The sequence below is a fragment of the Mytilus trossulus genome, chromosome 9 (genome assembly GCF_036588685.1).
Source record: "Mytilus trossulus isolate FHL-02 chromosome 9, PNRI_Mtr1.1.1.hap1, whole genome shotgun sequence".
Classification (NCBI taxonomy): domain Eukaryota; kingdom Metazoa; phylum Mollusca; class Bivalvia; order Mytilida; family Mytilidae; genus Mytilus; species Mytilus trossulus.
Window position 1 is genome coordinate 71535265 of NC_086381.1, and position 21290 is coordinate 71556554.

General features: G+C 32.9%; 1 protein-coding gene across 1 annotated transcript in view; it reads right to left on the bottom strand.

The window, feature by feature from the left end:
* The window catches only part of LOC134683346 (uncharacterized), a 46517-nt gene that overhangs the window by 14959 nt on the left and 10268 nt on the right, over positions 1–21290 (bottom strand). Inside the window, exons 2-4 of the mRNA XM_063542595.1 lie at positions 18683–18853; positions 16301–16433; positions 2213–2512 (exon numbers count right to left, since the gene is read on the bottom strand). Coding sequence (XP_063398665.1) covers positions 2213–2512; positions 16301–16433; positions 18683–18853 — 604 coding nt within the window. The remainder of the gene's footprint in view (positions 1–2212; positions 2513–16300; positions 16434–18682; positions 18854–21290) is intronic.

Genomic DNA, 21290 nt, shown 5'->3' on the forward strand with positions numbered 1-21290 from the left:
CACCCAGATGATTGTGGCCAAGTTTGGTTCAATTTGGCCCAGTTGTTTTAGGAGAGAAGATTTTTGTAAAAGCTAAAGCCGGACGACGGACGACAGACGCCAAGTGATGAGAAAAGCTGACTTGGCCCTTTGGGCCAGGTGAGCTAAAAAACAGACCAAAACACAAAAACTTAACTATAACCACCGAACCATGAAAATGAGGTCAAGGTCTAATGACACCTGCCAGTTGCACATGAACACCTTAGTCCTTTCATACACCGAATATACTAGCCCTATTGCTTATAGTATCTGAGATATGGACTTGACCACCAAGACTTAACCTTGTTCATGTTGTTCACTGATCCATGAAATGAGGTTGAGGTCAAGTGAAAACTGTATGACAGACATGAGAGCTTGCAAGGTACGCACAAATTAAATTAGTTATCCTATTACTTATAATAAGAGAGAATTCAACATTACAAAAAATCTGAACTTTTTTTGCAAGTGGTTTCTGAATCATGAAAATGAGGTCAAGGACATTGGACATGTGACTGACAGAAACTTCTTAACATGAGGCATCTATATACAAAGTATGAAGCATCCAGGTCTTCCACCTTCCAAAATATAAAGCTTTTAAGAAGTTAGCAAACGCCGCTGTAGCCACAGCCGCTGGATCACTATCCCCATGTCAAGCTTTCTGCAACAAAAGTTGCAGGCTCAACAAAAATTGACTATAAAGGGCAATACTCCTACAGTGGTCAACTGACAATTTTGGTCATTTGACTTATTTGTATATTGTACTTTGCTGAACATTATTGCTGTTTACAGTTTATTTCTATCTATAATAATATTGAAGATAATAACAAGTAACTGCAAAATTTTCTTTAAATTACCAATTCAGGGGCAGTAATATAACCTAACAACGGGTTGTCCGATCCATCTGAAAATTGTAGGGCAGTTACAACTTAGTCAGATTTGCTCTAAATGCTTTGATTTTTGAGTTATAAGCCAAAAACTGCATTTTACCCCTATGTTCTATTTTTAGCCATGGCAGCCATCTTGGTTGGGTGGCCGGGTCACCAGGCCCAAGACCACAATTAATTCCTCTATCATTTCTTTATAACATTTTGTCGCATTTAAAAAATTTTGCCTATTCTTTTTGTCTAACTTTTTGTGTGAGTAATGTACAGTTCAAGTCCCAAAACATATGCAATTTTCAGAAAAATTGCATGTTTACATCATACAAATTTGGCCAATACACATCCATACCCCTATAGGCAAGTCAAGAGATGTTCCAAAAAGTGTAAATATAACCTTTTTGCACCTGGCCTAATCATGCACTCTTTCCTTATTAAAATCAGTTAAAATAAAACATCCAAAAGTTTATTTCAGCTCTTTTCTTTCATTCCCACCCCAGAAAAGCTAAGAATGAATGAGAAAGGGAAAGAAAAAATTTAAAGAAAAACTACACTATAATTAAAGGGAACTATATTCGTGAACAACGAAAAGCAGGGTCATTAATTGTGGTCTTGGGCCACCAGACACATTTTTTATAACAAACTACCACAAAGATGATTGTGGCCAAGTTTGAATTAATTTCACCCAGTAGTTTCAGAGAAGATTTTTGTAAAAGATTACTAAAATTTACAAAAATTGGTTAAAAAATTACTATAAAGGGCAATAACTCCTAAAGGGGTCAACTGACCATTTCGGTCATACTAACTTACTTGTAACTCTTTTTTTGCTGAACATTATTTCTGTTTACAGTTTCTCTTTATCTATGATAATATTCAAGATAATAACCAAAAACAGCAAAGTTTCCTTAAAATTTTCCATTCAGGGGCAATTTTCTGTATAGTTAAAGAGATGAAAGAGCTAAATTCATTCAAGTGAATGGACTGAAATTTTGCCCTTAATTACATAATAATTGATTACATAATGATTGCAGAATGAAAATATTGCATTCATCTAAAAGTTTAATCTTTTATCTATCTATATATACCTCTTTTATTATTGTATATATGCATTCATAAGAAAGTTACAGCATTTTAAAGGTTAGTGATTGGATGTAAAATAATCTTTGTATTATGCTACCTTAAATATAAAGCTAAAAAACATACATACACAGCATATAGTTAATGGCTTAGTAGGTCATATCAATCACTTTGTATAGCTATATATAGTTTAATTCAAAAGAAATATGTTTTCTTTTTTCAATTGCACATGTACTCACTGTTGTTTCATCAACTATCATCCCAGGAATAGTTAGTATATCAATTTTCAAATCTCCATAGTATCTGTTTAGATCCAACAGAAGTTCTCCACCATGTTGTCCCAGAACTCTTTTAGTGGTAATATCTTGAATTAAAGGTGGTTCAATTTTTTCAGCAGCCCGTAATCTTGGGCTTTTTCTTCTATGTCCATCTGAATGTGTGCTGCTGTAAGCAGTATCAGAGGAAGACTCACTGGTGCCACTGGTAGAACTTCTCATTCTTTTCCGTTTTTGGGGACATGACTTTGCATTATTCTTTACCTAAACAAAAAATTTCAAAAATTATATATTCTATAGAATTTACAACTTCTGGAAAGAAATGCACACATGCTTCATTGTACAGGCATGGGTACTACTTATGTACATGCAAAAATTCTTTTGCTTGATAAGCCTGTCAGTTTTAGTTAATTTGAATATGCAAATCTTGATTAATTTGTAGATCAGGACCTAACATTAAAATAAATCATTCCAACTGTAAAGAAAACCAATAAGGTCACCTAATATTGTTGACCTTTGTCTGACATGTCTGATAGTAAGAGTAGTTAATGAATATTTGATAACAGAACAATTCCCAAGGGTACTTTCAAAGCTTTGGTGTACTAACTTATTGCACTTACTGCCCAAGTGCACTGGTGAAATTGATATCCAAAGATAAAGGGATAATTGATTTATGTAAAAAATTAAAAAAAATATAGTGAGCAGTCAGCCATTCAATAACAAAGGCCAGTTAATTCACCTGTGTAATGTATTTCTACGGCGGACCAGACGTGGCACTAGAGCAGGGAAAAGTGTTCATTGTGCGATACCTGTTATAACAAGTAAGATCAATCATTATGATAGACAGAATATAATATGTCACAAACAACATGGTGCCAACATCGCGAATCTAGCCAAAATACCACTTCCGAAAACGAACAGTTTAATTTCAGATGAAATAAACACGAACAACAATTTTGTTATATCTGTCTTAAATTGTCGATCAGTTAAGAACAAAGCACTCTCAATTAGTGACTATGTTGTTTCAAATAAACTGGACATGTTTGCAATAACAGAAACCTGGTTAGGTTCATGTATAGACGAGTCAGTATAACAAGAATTAGTACCAACAGGCTATGACTTTCTCCAATTAAACTGAGAGCATCCGCGCGGTGGCTGTATCGCTCTTATTATGTTTAAAAAGGGCATGAACATAGAATGTCTTCCAAATAATGACATTTGCATAGATCAATTCGAACACATGGATTTTTCGTTTTGCCATGCTAAAACATGCGTAAAGTTTTGTGTCATTTACCGGCCTCCACCATCAAAGTCAAATGACTTGCGAACTAGCTTATTTTTCGATCAATGGAATTCTTATCTCGACTGGATTGTACTTTCCCACATGAATTTATCATTACCGGCGATTTCAATTTTCATGTGGACGACAAAAATGACTCCAATGCTATGAAATTTTTACAAACTTTGGAAGACCACAACCTGACACAGCACATATCCACAGCGACTCACATTCGTGGACACACACTCGATCTTTTTATCACAAGGTCGGAGTCAAATTTACTGAGAACCAAAGCCTCGGTACATGAACCGAATTTATTTGATGCACAGGGTAACCCTTTTTGTGATCATCATGCTATTCAAGCCATATTGGCTGGTGCTAAACCAAAGAAAATAAGTAAAACTTTCACTTTCCGTAAATGGAAAACCTTTGATCAAGTTGAGCTGTCAAAGGATATTGTTCTTGATATCCCTGAAACAAATCCATCTGTTGATGAACTAGCGAATCAGTATGACTCGGAGCTTCGGGATGTTGTAGAAAAACATGCGCCTCTCGTAACAAAATCTGTGCTTCTTCGTCCGAACACGCAATGGTATTCAGATGAACTCCGTGAGTCTAAACGTAACAGACGGAGAGCTGAGTGAAAATGACGAGAAACTGGTTTAGAGATACACCGACAAATCTTCAAAGAAAGATGTTCAAATACTGGCAAACTTTTACATCAAACTAAACAAGATTTCTTCTCCAAGAAAATCGAGGATTGCTCAGGTGATCACAAACAACTTTTTAAATTGTCAAACTTATTGATGGGTAAGCAGCATGATATTGTTCTACCAACCTCAACATCGAACACAGAACTGTCTAATAAGTTCGCACATTTCTTTATCAATAAGGTCACCACAATCAGAAACGTATTAAGTCAGCAACATTCCTTTAACAGAGAGTTATCTTTGGCTGAAGACACTCCGTTTAATGGTGACCCTTTGGTTTGTTTCAAACGCACAACTAGCGATGAAGTTTTTAAAATCATCAGCAAGTCACCGAACAAGTCATGCGAGCTTGACCCTCTGCCGACGCATATTTTGAAACAAAATATGGATGCTGTGGTTCCATTTATCGGTAACATCATTAACACTTCGCTTGAACAATCAGTAGTGCCTTCAACATTTAAAGAGGCGCTAGTAAGACCTTTGTTAAAAAAATGTTTAAGGGTTCCGCGGAACCCAGTGTCTCGCCTATTTTTGCTGTAAATCGCAGGTTCAACAACAATGAGGAAAAAAATCAATAAAAATATTCCTCTTGTTACTATTTTATGATTGTTAGAAAATCTAAGTCCATTTAAAAGTAAATTACAGAAAAAAATGAGTAATTTTTTTACAAACTTTACTTCTGGATACAATCTTATGATCATAAATAAGCTTCTGTCCATGTTTGGTACAAACCCAGGATAGTTTAAGAAAGTTATTAAAATTTTAAAAACTTTAACCAGAGTGAATGTAATGGTTCCCCGCAGAAAAACTAAGTCCATTTAAAAGTAAAATATGGAAAAAATGGATTTATTTATTTACAAAATTTACTTCTGGATACTATCTTATGATCATAAACAAGCTTCTGTCCAAGTTTGGTACAAACCCAGGATAGTTTAAAGAAAGTTATTAAAATTCTAAAAACTTTAACCACAGAGTGAATGTTTTGTTTCCTGGCAGAAACAACTAAGTCCATTTATAATAAAATACGGAAAAAATGGAATTTTATTTTTACAAAATTTACTTTTGGATACTATCTTATGATCATAAACAAGCTTCTGTCAAAGTTTGGTAGAAATCCAGTATAGTTTAAGAAAGTTATTAAAATTTCAAAAACTTTAACCACAGAGTGAATATTTGTTGACGCCGCCGCCGACGGAATGTAGGATCGCTTAGTCTCGCTTTTTCAACTAAAGTCGAAGGCTCGACAAAAACCTGGACTTGATAAGGAATTGTTTCGGAATTATAGGCCAGTCTCTAATCTTCCTTTCATCTCAAAATTGTCGGAAAAAGTAGTGGATAAACGTCTTGATCAGCATCTTGACAACTACAGGCTTCGTGATCCTTTACAATCAGCGTATAGGCCACATCATTCAACTGAGACGGCCCTGCTTCGTGTTAACCATGATATCGTGGAAGCACTAGATGAACAATTATCAATGGTGTTGGTATTACTGGATCTTTCAGCAGCATTCGATGTGATCGATCATTCAATATTGTTTCAACGGCTCGAACATTCGTATGAGATAACTGGAAAAGCATTAAATTGGATTCGTTCTTATCTTACCAACATGAACCAGCGAGTCGTTATAGGGTCGGATAGATCAAACGCCAGTCATCTGCCATTCGGAGTTCCGCAAGGTTCAGTTCTCGGACCTAAACTGTATTGTCTTTTTTCGAGACCAATTGGTTTTATATATGGCGTCGTCATGGTTTCAAATTTCACTGCTATGCAGATGACACACAGGTCTACATGACAATCAAACCGCTCAATGACTGGAACAACTACGTTAAGAGACTTGAATTGTGTTTGGAAAAAATTGGCATTTGGATATCAAACAATCTGTTGAAACTAAACCAGGATAAAACGGAACTGATCATCTTTTCATCGAAACATCAGTCGAAGAACATGCCTGTTTTCCAACTTAAAGTAGGTGAAAATGTCATCAATAGTGTCACATCGGTACGTAATCTTGGTGTTTATTTTGACAGCCGTCTTACCATGGAAAAACAAGTTGCGTCTATCATAAAATCGTGTAATTACCATCTGTGCAACATTGGAAGAATCCGACATTTCATCTCTAAGGATGCTTGTAAAACTCTGGTTAATTCCCTTGTAACTTCCAGACTTGACTACGCAAATAGTCTACTCTTAGGCGTTAACAAGTGTCAAATTGAAAGGTTTCAGAGAGTTCAGAACACTGGAGCCCGTCTTGTTACGAAAACTAGGAAAAGAGAACACATTACACCTATTCTCGCTGGACTGCACTGGCTCCCTGTTGAATTCCGGCCAAGGTTCAAAATCCTTGTCTACACGTACACGGCACTGCAAGGAACTGCCCCGAACTATATACAGGAACTATTACATCTCCAAACAACAACTAGGGCACTACGATCAGAGGGCAGCCTTAGACTCAAACTGCCACATGTCCGAACAAAAACGTATGGTGAAAGACAATTTAATCGTGCTGCCGCTACCCTATGGAACAATCTACCTGTACAAATTCGTCACTCTAAATCTGTTCAGTGTTTTAAAAAACAATTGAAGACATATTTTTACAGACTTGCGTTTAATAAGCTGTTATCTTAATTCTTATTCCTTTTATTTGAAAGTGTGCTGTGATTTTTGTTTTTTGTTTTCTTCGTCCAATTTTTATTCTAGCAAAAGTTTTCATGACCATTTCAATTATTTATCCTAATCTTTCTGCTAAATTTTTTAATATATTTTCGCTTTCTATGTTTTAATTTTTTTTGGTACTTATTATTGATTTTAATTCTATTATTTTTCTATCAATATAATTATTTATGTTCATATATCTTTCATATATACGTTTTTAGTTCTTTTAACCATAACATTTTTTATTTCATTTTGTTTTGTGGTTAACTTATTATATTTTTATCATGTATATATATATGTAAAGCGCCTTAGAGTGATTTTATTGTTATATAGGGCGCTATAGAAATTTTTACTATTATTACTATTATTATTATGTAGGACAAGAGGCTGTCACCATGGTCACAACGACAGCAAACCGGATTTATTAACATTTATTTGTGTCCTGGCAATATCACATGAACCATTACTGATGAATGGTGAATGTGAAAATCGTCAATATCAAATTTGACCTCCATTTTATCATCAGTATCAACATATCAAAGGAGTAGGTTCTGTAAGACCCCTTTTTGGCCCCAAAATAAAGCAGTTTTACAAAATTGAAACCAGATGCTCCGCAGGGCGTAGCTTTATACGACCGCAGAGGTTGAACCCTGAACGGTTGGGGCAAGTATGGACACAACATTCAAGCTGGATTCAGCTCTAAATTTGGATTGTGATTAAATAGTTGACATAGCATAGGTTTTTGACACAGAATGAATGTGTTCTAATGAACTTAAAATTTTTGTTTTCTCTTAGAGCAATTCACTATGCTGTTGAATATTAATCCTCTCAAAAAAATGTTTGAAGAAATTTTCATTTTATTTATAAAATTTCAAATGAGAATAAATAGTTGACACAGCATAGGTTTCTGACACAGAATGAATGTATTCAAATGAATTTAAAATTTTTGTTTTCTCTTAGAGCAATTCACTATGCTGTTGAATATTAATCCTCTCCAGGGGCGGATGCAGGAATTTTCCAAAGGGGGGGTGCTATCCCAGGGCAAAGGGGGGGGTGCAAAACATATGTCCCGATACAAATGCATTGATCGACCAAAATAAAGGGGGGGTGCGAACCCCTGGAACCCCCCCTCTGGATCCGCCACTGCTCTCAAAAAAATGTTTGAAGAAATTTTCTTTTTATTTATGAAATTTCAAATGAGAAAAATTGAACCCAATTTTTTAATCACATCCCCCTTTCCCTTATTCCAAAACTAATTTCAATTAAAATATTCTAGTAGAGTTTGCAACAATTACTACTCATTTAAATACATCATAAAATATTAAGATGTAAAAAAAAACTGCTTGTTATCACTGAATGGTAAAGATTATTTAAATTTATCAGTTGGTAGTAAAAAGTGAATATACATTGTATATTGTATATAACAAAGATTTAAGTTGATTCTGGACAAAGAAAGATAACTCCAATTAAAAAAAAATTTGCTATTTCACAATATTGTGAAATTAGATATTTCTTGCCATTGCACAATACTGTGCAATTGAAAAGACTTGCTATTCCACAATACTTAATATAATAATTTTAGATCCTGATTTGGACCAACTTGAAAACTGGGCCCATAATCAAAAATCTAAGTACATGTTTAGATTCAGCATATCAAAGAGGCCCAAGAATTTATTTTTTGTTAAAATCAAACTTAGTTTAATTTTGGACTCTTTGGACCTTAATGTAGGCCAATTTGAAAATGGGACCAAAAATGAAGAATTTACATACACAGTTAGATTTGGCATATCAAAGAACCCCATTTATTCAATTTTTGATGAAATCAAACAAGTTTAATTTTGGACCCCGATTTGGGCCAACTTGAAAACTGGGCCAATAATAAAAAATCTAAGTTCATTTTTAGATTCAGCATATCAAAGAACCCCAAGGATTGAATTTTTGTTAAAATCAAACCAAGTTTAATTTTGGACCCTTTGGACCTTAATGTAGACCAATTTGAAAACGGGACCAAAAGTTAAGAATATACATACACAGTTAGATTCGGCATATCAAAGAACCCCAATTATTCAATTTTGATGAAATCAAACAAAGTTTAATTTTGGACCCTTTGGGCCCCTTTTTCCTACTGTTGGGACCAAAACTCCCAAAATCAATACCAACTTTCCTTTTATGGTCATTAACCTTGTGTTTGAATTTCATAGATTTCTATTTACTTATACTAACGTTATGGTGCAAAAACCAAGAAAAATGCTTATTTGGGTCCCTTTTTGGCCCCTAATTCCTAAACTGTTGGGACCTAAACTCCCAAAATCAATACCAATCTTCCTTTTGTGGTCATAAACATTATGTTAAAATTTCATTGATTTCTATTTACTTAAACTAAAGTTATTGTGCAAAAACCAAGAATAATGCTTATTTGGGCCCTTTTTTTGCCCCTAATTCCTAAACTGTTAAAACCAAAACTCCCAAAATCAATCCCAACCTTTCTTTTGTGGTCATCAACCTTGTGTCAAAATTTCATAGATTTCTATTAACTTAAACTAAAGTTATAGTGCGAAAACCAAGAAAATGCTTATTTGGGCCCTTTTTGGCCCCTAATTCCTAAAATGTTGGGACCAAAACTCCCAAAATCAATACCAACCTTCCTTTTATGGTCATAAACCTTGTGTTAAAATTTCATAGATTTCTATTCACTTTTACTAAAGTTAGAGTGCGAAAACTAAAAGTATTCGGACGACGACGACGACGACGACGTGATAGCAATATACGACGAAAATTTTTTCAAAATTTGCGGTCGTATAAAAAGTACATGTTTAGATTTAGCATATATATCAAAGAATATCATGCAAGAATTAAATTTTTGATAAAATCAAACGAAGTTTAATTTTGGACCTATTGGACTTTAATCATGTAGAGTAATTTGAAAACAGGACAAAAAATTAAGAATCTAAATACACTGTTAGATTTGGCATATCAAGGAACCCAAATAATTCCTTTTTTGATGAAATCAAACAAAGTTTAATTTTGGACCCTTTTGGACTCTAATTCCTAAACTGTTGGGACCAAAACTTCCAAAATCAATCAAAACCTTTCTTTTGTGTTCATAAACCTAATTGTGTTCAAATTTCAAAGATTTCTTTTTTTACTAATTATACTAAAGTTATTGTGCTAAAACCAAGAAAAATGCTTATTTGGGATTTTTTTTACCTCTTTTTCCTAAACTGTTGGGAAAAAAACTCCCAAAATCAATCCCAACTTTCCTTTTGTGGACATAAACCTAATGTTAAAATTTCATAGATTTCTGTTCACTTAATTAAACTAAAGAAATGTGCCAAAACCAAGAAAAATGCTTATTTGGGCCTTTTTAGGCCCCTAAATTGAATTCCTAAACTGTTGGGACGAAAACACCCAAAGTCAATCCCATCCTTCCTTTTATGGTCATAAACCTTGTGTTTAAATTTCATAGATTTCTATTTACTTTTACTAAAGTTAGAGTGTGAAAACCAAATGTCTTTGGATGACGACGACGCCAACATGATACCAATATACAACCAAAGATTTTTCAATTTTTGCGAGAGTGTTATGGGATTTGTTTGTTATATAATTAAAGCTAACTTTTTTGCAGCATGGGTCCCCTTTTAAAAGTCCCCCAACTTCTACTTCATCATGTGAACTTAAGTAGAGGGTCAATGTCATACACTATGTTAAAGAAATCTTCTACTTGCTGAATTTTTCTGAAGACCATAAAACCATCCATGGGTGCTCTTATAATTTGTTTGTATAACTGTCCATTAAACCCAAATTCATTGTTTCTTAGAAATAATTTAACAAATGCAGGTAAACCTTTTTTGTTGGGAATCTTTAAAGGATATTCTTGTATATCAATTAATTCTACTGCATTGATAACCATTTCTTTTAAATTAACAATGATCACATTAACGTTACAGTATAGGCAATTATATAATACATTCCCTTTTTATCTTGTGTGGCTCTATTTTATTAATGAAATCTGTTGTATCTAGAATTCAAAAGTTTTGCCTCTTCAATAATGGTTTTATATTAGGTCAATTAATTTCTCAATCTCAATCCATCTTGTGGGAGAGTTACCGCTATCATTGCCTATTGATGATTGGTTATAATCATTCCTCAGTAAAGGACCTAAATATCGTCCCCCGTCAATTATTAATTGGAATGAGTGTCTTAATATCATCCACGACTCACTCCATACTTACTGTATATATGAAATGGATAAAACGGGAAAAAGCTGACAAAAAATCTTTGGACTCTTTTTTTAATTCAGTAATGAAGATAGTTGATATACGTATTCAACATTTTAAAGAACATTTTACTATTAACAATAACCACAATAAACCTATTTCTCGTATCAAACATAAACTAAAAGAACTAGCCAAGGAATTTGTTTTTGTCCCGGCCGATAAAGCAGCAAATAATATTATTATTGTTTGACGTAAATTTTACATTGAGGTTCTGAAAAAGGAAATCACCAATTCACCAACATTCCAACTGACTCCATTTTCAGAAAACGAAATCTGTAACAAACATAAACTTTTAGCCACCGCTTTACAAGCAGAGCCAAATACAATGCAAGTCCCAACTATGTATTGGCTTCCGAAGCTACACAAAACCCCTTACAAATATAGATTTATTTCGTCTTCAAGCCGTTGTTCAACTACTAAATTGTCTATTCTTCTTACCAGCACACTTGGTACAATTAAAAACCTTATAATAAATTGTTCAAATAAGGCCTTCGAAAATAGTGGAATAAATTACTTTTGGAGTGTCAAGAACTCGTTGGAAGTACTTGATAAATTGCATGCTTATATTGGTGATTTTGAATCTGTTCAAAGTTTTGATTTTTCTACCCTGTATACCACATTGCCTCACATTCTCATTAAGAAAAATTTCACACACCTAATCAAATGGGCATTCAAAAAATCAGAATGTGAATATATATATATCTTCAAACTCTTTTAGGTCATTTTTAGTAGCAATAAACAAAAAAACTATGTTATTTGGACATGCTTTGATACTATATATGCCCTTGAATTTTTACTAGATAACATAGATTCCGTATATCGTCAGATTATCGGAATTCCAATGGGGACTAACTGAACACCACTTATTGCAGACCTCTTTTTGTATTGTTATATGAGTTACAATTTATGACAAAAATAAGCAAAGACCCATCAAAACAACATCTGATAAACAAATTTAATACTTTTAGATATTTGGATAATATTTTGGCTCTCAATAATGACGACTTCAGTATGTATATTAATGAAATTTATCCTGCTGAACTTACTTTAAATAAAGCTAATACTAACAATGACCACTGCCCTTTCCTAGATCTTGATATCTATATCACTAACGGAAAGCTGAATACTAAAATTTATGATAAAAGGGATGATTTTTCCTTTCCTATCTTTAATTATCCGTTTTTAGATGGTGACCTTCCCTTGTCACCATCTAACGGTGTTTATATATTTCAACTTGTAGGATTCGCTGGTGTATGTAACAATGTTTTAGATTTTAACAAGAAAAATTATTACACCAGGGTTTTCGTTATCACAAACTAGTCAAAACATTTACTAAATTTTATCATCGGTATAAAGACATCATTCGTAAAAATAGCTCAACATGCAGACTTCTTATACGTTCATGTATTTCACATCCAATTTTTTATGGAAATATTCTTTATAAAGCACAAAGGTGTCAGTATTCACCTCAGAAACTTCAAAACCTTTAAATAGACTTATTAAGAAGGGATATAATTACGATACTGTTTTCAAGTCATTAAAGATTGCATATTTTGGCGTTAATATTGAGTCACTGATAAGGTCTTTGCGTCGGACCTAAACACATTTATTCTAAAAACAATTGTTGGCATGACACCTGTTATGTTCTTCTCATATATGTTATGATGGTATGATACAAAACCCCTAACGGGAAGGATTGTGCCTGATGTTCATATGATGAAATCATAGTCTTTCAGTCAGTTTAATTGAAGTCTGGAGCTGGCATGTCAGTTAACTGCTAGTAGTCTGTTGTTATTTATGTATTATTGTCATTTTGTTTATTTTCTTTGGTTACATCTTCTGACATCAGACTCGGACTTCTCTTGAACTGAATTTTAATGTGCGTATTGTTATGCGTTTACTTTTCTACATTGGTTAGAGGTATAGGGGGAGGGTTGAGATCTCACAAACATGTTTAACCCCGCCGCATTTTTGCGCCTGTCCCAAGTCAGGAGCCTCTGGCCTTTGTTAGTCTTGTATTATTTTAATTTTAGTTTCTTGTGTACTATTTGGAAATTAGTATGGCGTTCATTATCACTGAACTAGTATATATTTGTTTAGGGGCCAGCTGAAGGACGCCTCCGGGTGCGGGAATTTCTCGCTACATTGAAGACCTGTTGGTGACCTTCTGCTGTGGTTTTTTTATTTGGTCGGGTTGTTGTCTCTGTGACACATTCCCCATTTCCATTCTCAATTTTATAATGAAAATTAATTAATGCACATTGTATCATACTAGTTGATCAGTTTGCAATGCCTCATTAATTATTTCTAAATTAATTTTATGAATTTTTGAAAGACTGAGGTACATGTGTCCATGTTTATTCTTTGAAAAATTATATGTATGGATAGCTATTTCGTTTTTTAAATATAGATTTTTACTATATATTTTATTATAATATATATATTATATTGTAATAAGTGAGTTGGCAATCAGTATAATTTTTTTTATTCGCCAGGTTTTTAAATTTATTGAATACCCCATATGGAGGTGCTCTTAATTGCAGGAAGCTAATACAGATATTAAGAAGAACAAATGTTTCAAATGAACAATGAGAAAGTTTCAGAATATTCCTCCATATACCATATTATTAACTAATAAATATGCGTGAACCCCTGAGCAATTAGCATTTTAAAGATCAAAGAAAACACCAAAATCTCTTAAATAGGACTGACTTGGCCCAGTAGTTTCAGTGGAAAATGTTAGTGAAAATTTACAAATTTTATGAAAATTGTTTAAAATTTACTATAAAGGGCAATAACTCCTTAGTGGGTCAGTTGATCATTTTGGCCATGTTGACTTATTTTTAGGCCTTACTTAACTGTACATTATTGGTGTTTACAGTTTATCTCTATCTATAATAAATTTCAAGATACATGTAATAACAAAAAAACAGCAAAATTTCCTTAAAGTTACAAATTCAGGGGCAGCAACCTAACAAACGACTATCCGTTTCATCTGAAAATTCCAGGGCAGAGAGATCTTCACCTGATTAACAATTTCTCCTCCTGTCATATTTGCTCTAAATGCTTATTAAATTAGGCCATGTTTGGTTTCATTTGGTTTTTTGAGTTATAAGCCAAAAACTGCATTTTACCCTTATGTTCTATTTTTAGCCATGGGGGCCATCTTGGTTGGTTGGCCAGAAAACTGGACTAATTTTAAAACTTGGTACCCCAATGATGATTGTGGCAAAGTTTGGTCTAATTTGGCCCAGTAGTTTCAGAGGAGAAGATTTTTGTAAAAGATAACTAAGATTTACGAAATATGGTAAAAAATTGACTATGAAGGGCAATGACTCCTACAGGGGTCAACTGACCATTTTGGTCCTGCTGACTTATTTGTAAATCTTCTTTTGCTGAACATTTTTGCCCTTTACAGTTTATCTCTATCTATAATAATATTCAAGATTATGAATAACCAAAAAAAGCAAAATTGCCTTAAAATTACCAATTCAGGGGCAACAACCTAACAACAGGTTGTCCGATTCATCTGAAAATTATTTCACAGATAGATCTTTATCTGATTAACAATGTTATTCCATGTCAGATTTGCTCTTAATGCTTTGGTTTTTGAGTTAAAAGCCAAAATCTGCATTTTACCCCTATGAACTTTTTTTAGCCATGGCGGTCATCTTGGTTGGTTGGCCAGGTCACACAAATTACACTCAAATCAATCCATGTGTTCTTAGACAGTAGATGTTATTGTGTCCTGTTAAATTGTTCCCTTTAAAAAGTTTTGGATTCTCATATATTCTATGTATAATTTTTGGACTAGTTTGAATCTCGGTCTATTTCTGTAATTTATTCTTACATACTTTTGATTTTTTAACCCTGTATGCGTACATTGCCTATGTAAATTTTAAAATTGTTTGTATGCACATTGAACGACAAATTTATGTGACGTATATAATTTTTCTGACGTCGGACACTCAAGTAGATCCATGTGTTCATGGATAGGTTTTTGTGTCCTGTTAAATTGCTCCTTTTAAAAGTTTTGGATTCTCATAAATTCTATGTATAACTTTTGGACTAGTTTGATTTCTGTAATTTATTATTACATACTTTTGATTTTTTAACCCTGTCTGCGCTCATTGCCTATGTAAAATTTAAAATTGTTTATAATCCAGGTACTTTTGATAACTATTGTATGCACATTGAACGACAAATTTATGTGACGTATATAATTTTTCTGACGTCAGACACTCAAATCAATCCATGTGTTCGTAGATAGTAGATGTTGTTGTGTCCTGTTAAATTGTTATACGATGATGACTGATGTTTCCATATTTTGACTATTTTATTGATTGTGACTGTTTATTTAAACGCATCATGTAAATGTAACGGAATTTGATGAGACTGTTATTAAAGTGAGAGGGTTAGCGCTATAGAACCAGGTCTAATCCACCATTTTCTACATTTGAAAATGCCTGTACCAAGTCAGGAATATGACAGTTCTTGTCCATTCGTTTTTGATGCGTTTTGTTTTTTGATTTTGCCATGTGATTATGGACTTTCCAAATTGATTTTCCTCTGAGTTCAGTATTTTTGTGATTTTACTTTTTACACTACACAATTTTTAAACTAGATACCCTAATAATGATTTAGGCCATGTTTGGTTTCATTTGGCCCAGTAGTTTCAGAAGAGAAGATTTTTGTAAAAGTTTATGACGACGGACGCCAAGTGATGAGAAAAGCTCACATGGCCCTTCTGGCCAGGTGAGCTATAAATCAGTGAAATAGGTGATAATGAAATCACTTGTTTAAGTAGCACCCCTGACTGTTGTAGTTCTTACATGACGGCACAGCCAAACAACAGTTCTATGTCCTAGAACTGTTTTTTGGCAAGACCTGATACAACTGATTTTCTGAATTCTGAGACATTGCTGATACAATTTGATATGAGGCTTCTGATACAAATTTCAAACAAAATTGGTACATATTACAGCAGTTTTAGGCCATGCAAGCTCAGTATTTATACATGTTTTATGACCCCTGAACGGGGTTGGGATAAGCATGTAAGGATGGGTTGATGAAAATTCCTTTAATTGTAAAAGCAGGTATTCAGTATTTTACTAATTGGTATAAATTACTTACTTCAACAATAGAAACACATGTATCTGTTCTTTGCTGTTGAAGTCCAAGCTTGAAAAAACGAAAATCTGGCTCTGATTTTATTGTTTTGCCTCTTAAATTTTTCCAAACTGTTTGCTCAGCCTTGGAACATATTCTTCAATAAAAAAAATTACCTGTTATTTCCTTATCAAAACATTATGATCTTTTTGTTTTGACTGTTTCATGTGTCTTTTACTTAAAATTCTAACTACCGGATGCACATAAACAAATAATATATATCATGCATGTGTATATATAATCATGATAACTGCATGATGAAAATTAAAAAGGGTGTCACATACTTACTTATTAGTAAATAAAAATTGTGGAATGATTGCCAAAAAGTTAACTATCCATTAGAGTTCAATGACTCTGATTTTTATTACTACAGGTCACTGTTCATCCTTCAACAATTAGCAAAACTCAAATCATAAAGTAGTATTTATGAGGCCCCAAAATGATAAAAATGTGAAACAATTCCAACAAAAAGAAATGTTTAAGAAAACAATAAACAATTTATCTTTTAATTAAGCACTTGGTAAATTTATAAGTAAAATACATGAAATAAAAGAATAAACCTGTTTATTGATCTTTAAAAAAAGAATAGTACATTGTCCTTTAAATGATTTAATTGAATACAAAAAATAAAATATGTTACAACAAGTATGATGTCAACAAATTCATGCATGCGTACTACAAATATCTACAGTAAAAACATCTGGTTACAAGTTAACACATGACGTTCATGTAGATGAGATGAAATCTAAAACTTTACATAAATAAAAGGGTACATATTTACGAAAGCGACTGTTTTTCAATCCTAAATTAATTTACAAATATAATGATTCAGATGCTTAATCATGTGTAAAAATCGGTGTCAGGAATCAGAAGTTGTTATGAAATTGTAATACACAGAAACGAATGCGGCATATGGAGGCTCATTATGATTTTAAAGTCAGCACCATAGGCCTTAAGAAGACTTGAAGTCTTCTTCCACCAAAAACTTAAAAATTTTAAATTGGACATTTACCTATTATAGTCCAATATCCCAAATCTAAATACATGGTAAGATTCAGCATATCATCAATGTTGACCAATTTGATAATTGGGCCCAAATGTTAAAATCTAAATACATGTTTATAAAGTTCAGCATATCAAAGAACCCCTTAAAATTCAATTTTTATTAAAATAAAACAAAGTTTAATTTTGGACCCTTTGGACCTTAGTCATTGTTAGTGTAGACCAATTTGAAAACAAGACCAAAAATTAAGAATCTAAATACAGGGTTAGATTAGGCATATCAACATGATCAAAGAACCCCAATAACTCATTTTTTGATGAAATCAGATAAAGTTTAATTTTGGACCTTTTTGGCCCCTAATTCCTAAACTGTTAGCACCAAAACTCCCAAAATCAATCCCAACCTTCCTTTTTTGGTCATAAACCTTGTGTTAACATTTCATAGATTTCTATTTACTCATTTTAAAGTTATATGTATGTGCAAAAACCAAGAAAAATGCTTATTTGGGACCTTTTTTGGCCCCATAACCCTCAAATGTAAAGACAAAAATTCCAAAAGTCAATCCCAACCTTTCTTTTGTAGTCATAAACCATATGTTAAAAATTCATAGATTTCTGTTTTATTCTACCAAAGTTATTGGGTGAAAACCAAGAAAAATGCTTATTTGGGACCTTTTTGAACCCTTTTTCCTAAACTGTTGGGACCAAAACTCCCAAAATCAATCCCAACCTTTCTTTTATGGTCATAAACCTCATGTTTGAATTTCATAGATTTCTATTTACTTATACTTAAATTAACAGTTAACGTCATACCAATATATGACTAAAAAAAATCAAATTTTGCGGTCATATAATTACTCAGAACTATTCAACATCACAATATAAACAGGCCTAGGGTATACTTGTATTTTATATGTAGTTTTACAATTATTTCAATTATTTATATTGATTACATTGATCCCATGCAGTTATATGTGAGTAATAATACATGAATTTTCATCAACTCGTTCTTTAATATGTAAATTAATCAATGAGCATAGATTTCTCTTAGAAGAAATGTCCAAGTGAATAAACTAAATAATGTACACAGATCTATAACAATAGCTATGTATATTGTGTTCATTCAATGGGACAATAAAACAGACAAAAAATTAAATATCAAGACAAAGAGAGAAGATTCTGTGGAAAGCTTTCATTTTGTTCGCCATCAGGAATTTGTGGTAAAGCATGTAAAGAAAAATATTCCTAGTCTTAAAAGTTTACCAGAAACAGACTCATGACAATAATTCAATTTATATGTACATGTGTACTCTTGAAATACTGTTTATTTTATGGCACACTTACATAGGTTCTAGGCAACATAAATCTGCAAATCCACACACAAATCGTGAATAAACTCCTTCATAGGATTTCAATTGTCTATGATGTTCATACACTTCTGAAAGAAGTCTGTCAAATGCAGTTATAAAACGCTTTACTTTTTGTGTAACAAAAGCTTCTTTCATGGTAGTTATCCTGAAAGCAAATAAAATATTATTACATTTGCACACTAGGACAGCACTAAAAACTCCATGGGCAGATGCAGCTAATTTTAAAAACCATACCTCACCATTCAAAAGCATTGATTGTTAAAAAAATAGGCTGCTGATCATGAAATTAAAGCTTAATTAATTTGAGTAATTGTCTAAAAACTGGAAAATACACCTTTTTTATGAATAAAACCCTGTAACTCTGAAACGTTTTGGTTGGATGGGTCACGCCACACATTTTTTAACCTAGATAACCCAATAATGATTGTGACAAAGTTTGGTTAAATTTGGCCACATAGTTTCAGAGGAGAATTCAAAGGGTTTTTTAAAAGAAACTAAAATTTTTGAAAAATGGTTAAAAATTGACTATAACATGTATAAAGGGCAATTTTAGTCATGTTAACTTATTTGTAGATCTTACTTTGCTGAACGTTATTGCTGTTTACAGTTTTTCTCTATCTATAATAACATTTAAGATAGTAACCAAAAAGGCCAAAATGTCCTTAAAATTACTAACTTTGGGGCAGCAACCCAACAACTGGTTGTCTGTTTCGTCTGAAAATTTCAGGGCAGATAGATAATACCTGTTAACAATTTTACCCCATATCAGATTTGCCCTAAATGCTTTGGTTTCAGAGTTATAAGCCAAAATTTACATTTCATCCCTATGTTCTATTTTTAGCCATGGCGGCCATCTTGGTTGGTTGGCCGGGTCACGCCACACATTTTAAAAACTAGATACCCCAATGATGATTGTGGCCAAGTTTGGTTTACTTTGGCCCAGTAGTTTCAGAAGAGAAGATTTTTGTAAAAGCTAACGACGGACGACGGACTCCGAGTGATGAGAAAAACTCACTCTGCCCTTTGAGCTAAAAATGTACTTGTACAAGTTGACATTGGTACAAGTTTGCAATGGTCATGGCGGTATTGGCTCATTATAAATCTTTTAAATATATTTGACCTTTTGCATCAAGTATCTAAGAATAAACAAACTAAATCAGGAAAACTTAAGATTATTAACCATGAAAATGAGGTCATGGTCAGACAATAATTACCAAACAGACATTCACACCTTACCATGCTATCAATCATTCCATACCAGTGATATTGTTGGCTTTATTCAAAACTACCTCAACCCATTTTTATTTGAATATTATGCATCATTTTCATCAAATTGGGAAATTTTAAATTATACATGACTTAATTTGACTGAAACTTCAATTTAAAGAGCCATTTTCAAGAGTCAAACCCTGCTTTAAAATAAGCCCTCATTTTGTCAGTGATGATACATAAATAGACCCTCAAATCTACAAATATAGTCATTTAAGGCATGAAAAATGTTTAAATGAGTGTTTTTTAGTTTGCATTCATGCACAATTTCTACTGAGACAGCACTGTTTGGAACTAGAGGCTCTAAAGAGCCTGTGTCGCTCACCTTGGTATATGTGAATATTAAACAAAGGAAGCAGATGAATTCATGACAAAATTGTGTTTTGTTGATGGTGATGTGTTTTTAAATCTTACTTTACTAAACAGTCTTGCTGCTTACAATTATCTCTATCTATATTGAAATTGGCCCAGTAGTATCAGTGGAAATGTTAATTAAAAATTTAAAATTTTATGAAAATTGTTAAAAATTGACTATAAAGGACAATAACTCCTTAGGGGGTCAATTGACCATTTCGGTCATGTTGACTTATTTATAGATCCTACTATGCTGAACATTATTGCTGTTTACAGTTTATCTTTATCTATAATAATATTCAAGATAATAACCAAAAACAGCAAAATTTCCTTAAAATTACCGATTCACGGGCAGCAACCCAACAACAGGTTGTCAGATTCATCTTCCAATTACAGGGCAGATAGATATTGATCTGATAAACAAATTCACACCAAGTCAGATTGCTCTAAATGCTTTGGTTTTGAGTTATAAGCCAAAAACTGCATTTTACCCCTATGTTCTATTTTTAGCCTTTGTGGCCATCTTGGTTGGTTGACCTGGTCACGCCACACATTTTTTAAACTATATACCCCAAAGATGATTGTTGCCAAGTTTGGATTAATTTGGCCCAGTAGTTTCAGAGGAGAAGATTTTTGTAAAGATAACTAAGATTTACGAAAAAATGGTTAAAAATTGACTATAAAGGGCAATAACTCCTAAACAGGTCAACTGACCATTTCGGTCATGTTGACTTGTTTGTAGATAATATTTTGTTGAACATTATTGCTGTTTACAGTTTATCTCTATCTATAATAATATTCAAGATAAAAACCAAAAACAGCAAAATTTCCTTAAAATTACCGATTCAGGAGCAGCAACCCAACAACCAATTGACTGATTCATCTGAAAATTTCAGGGCAGATAGATCTTGACCTGATAAACATTTTTATCTCATGTCAAATTTCCTCAAAAGGTTTTG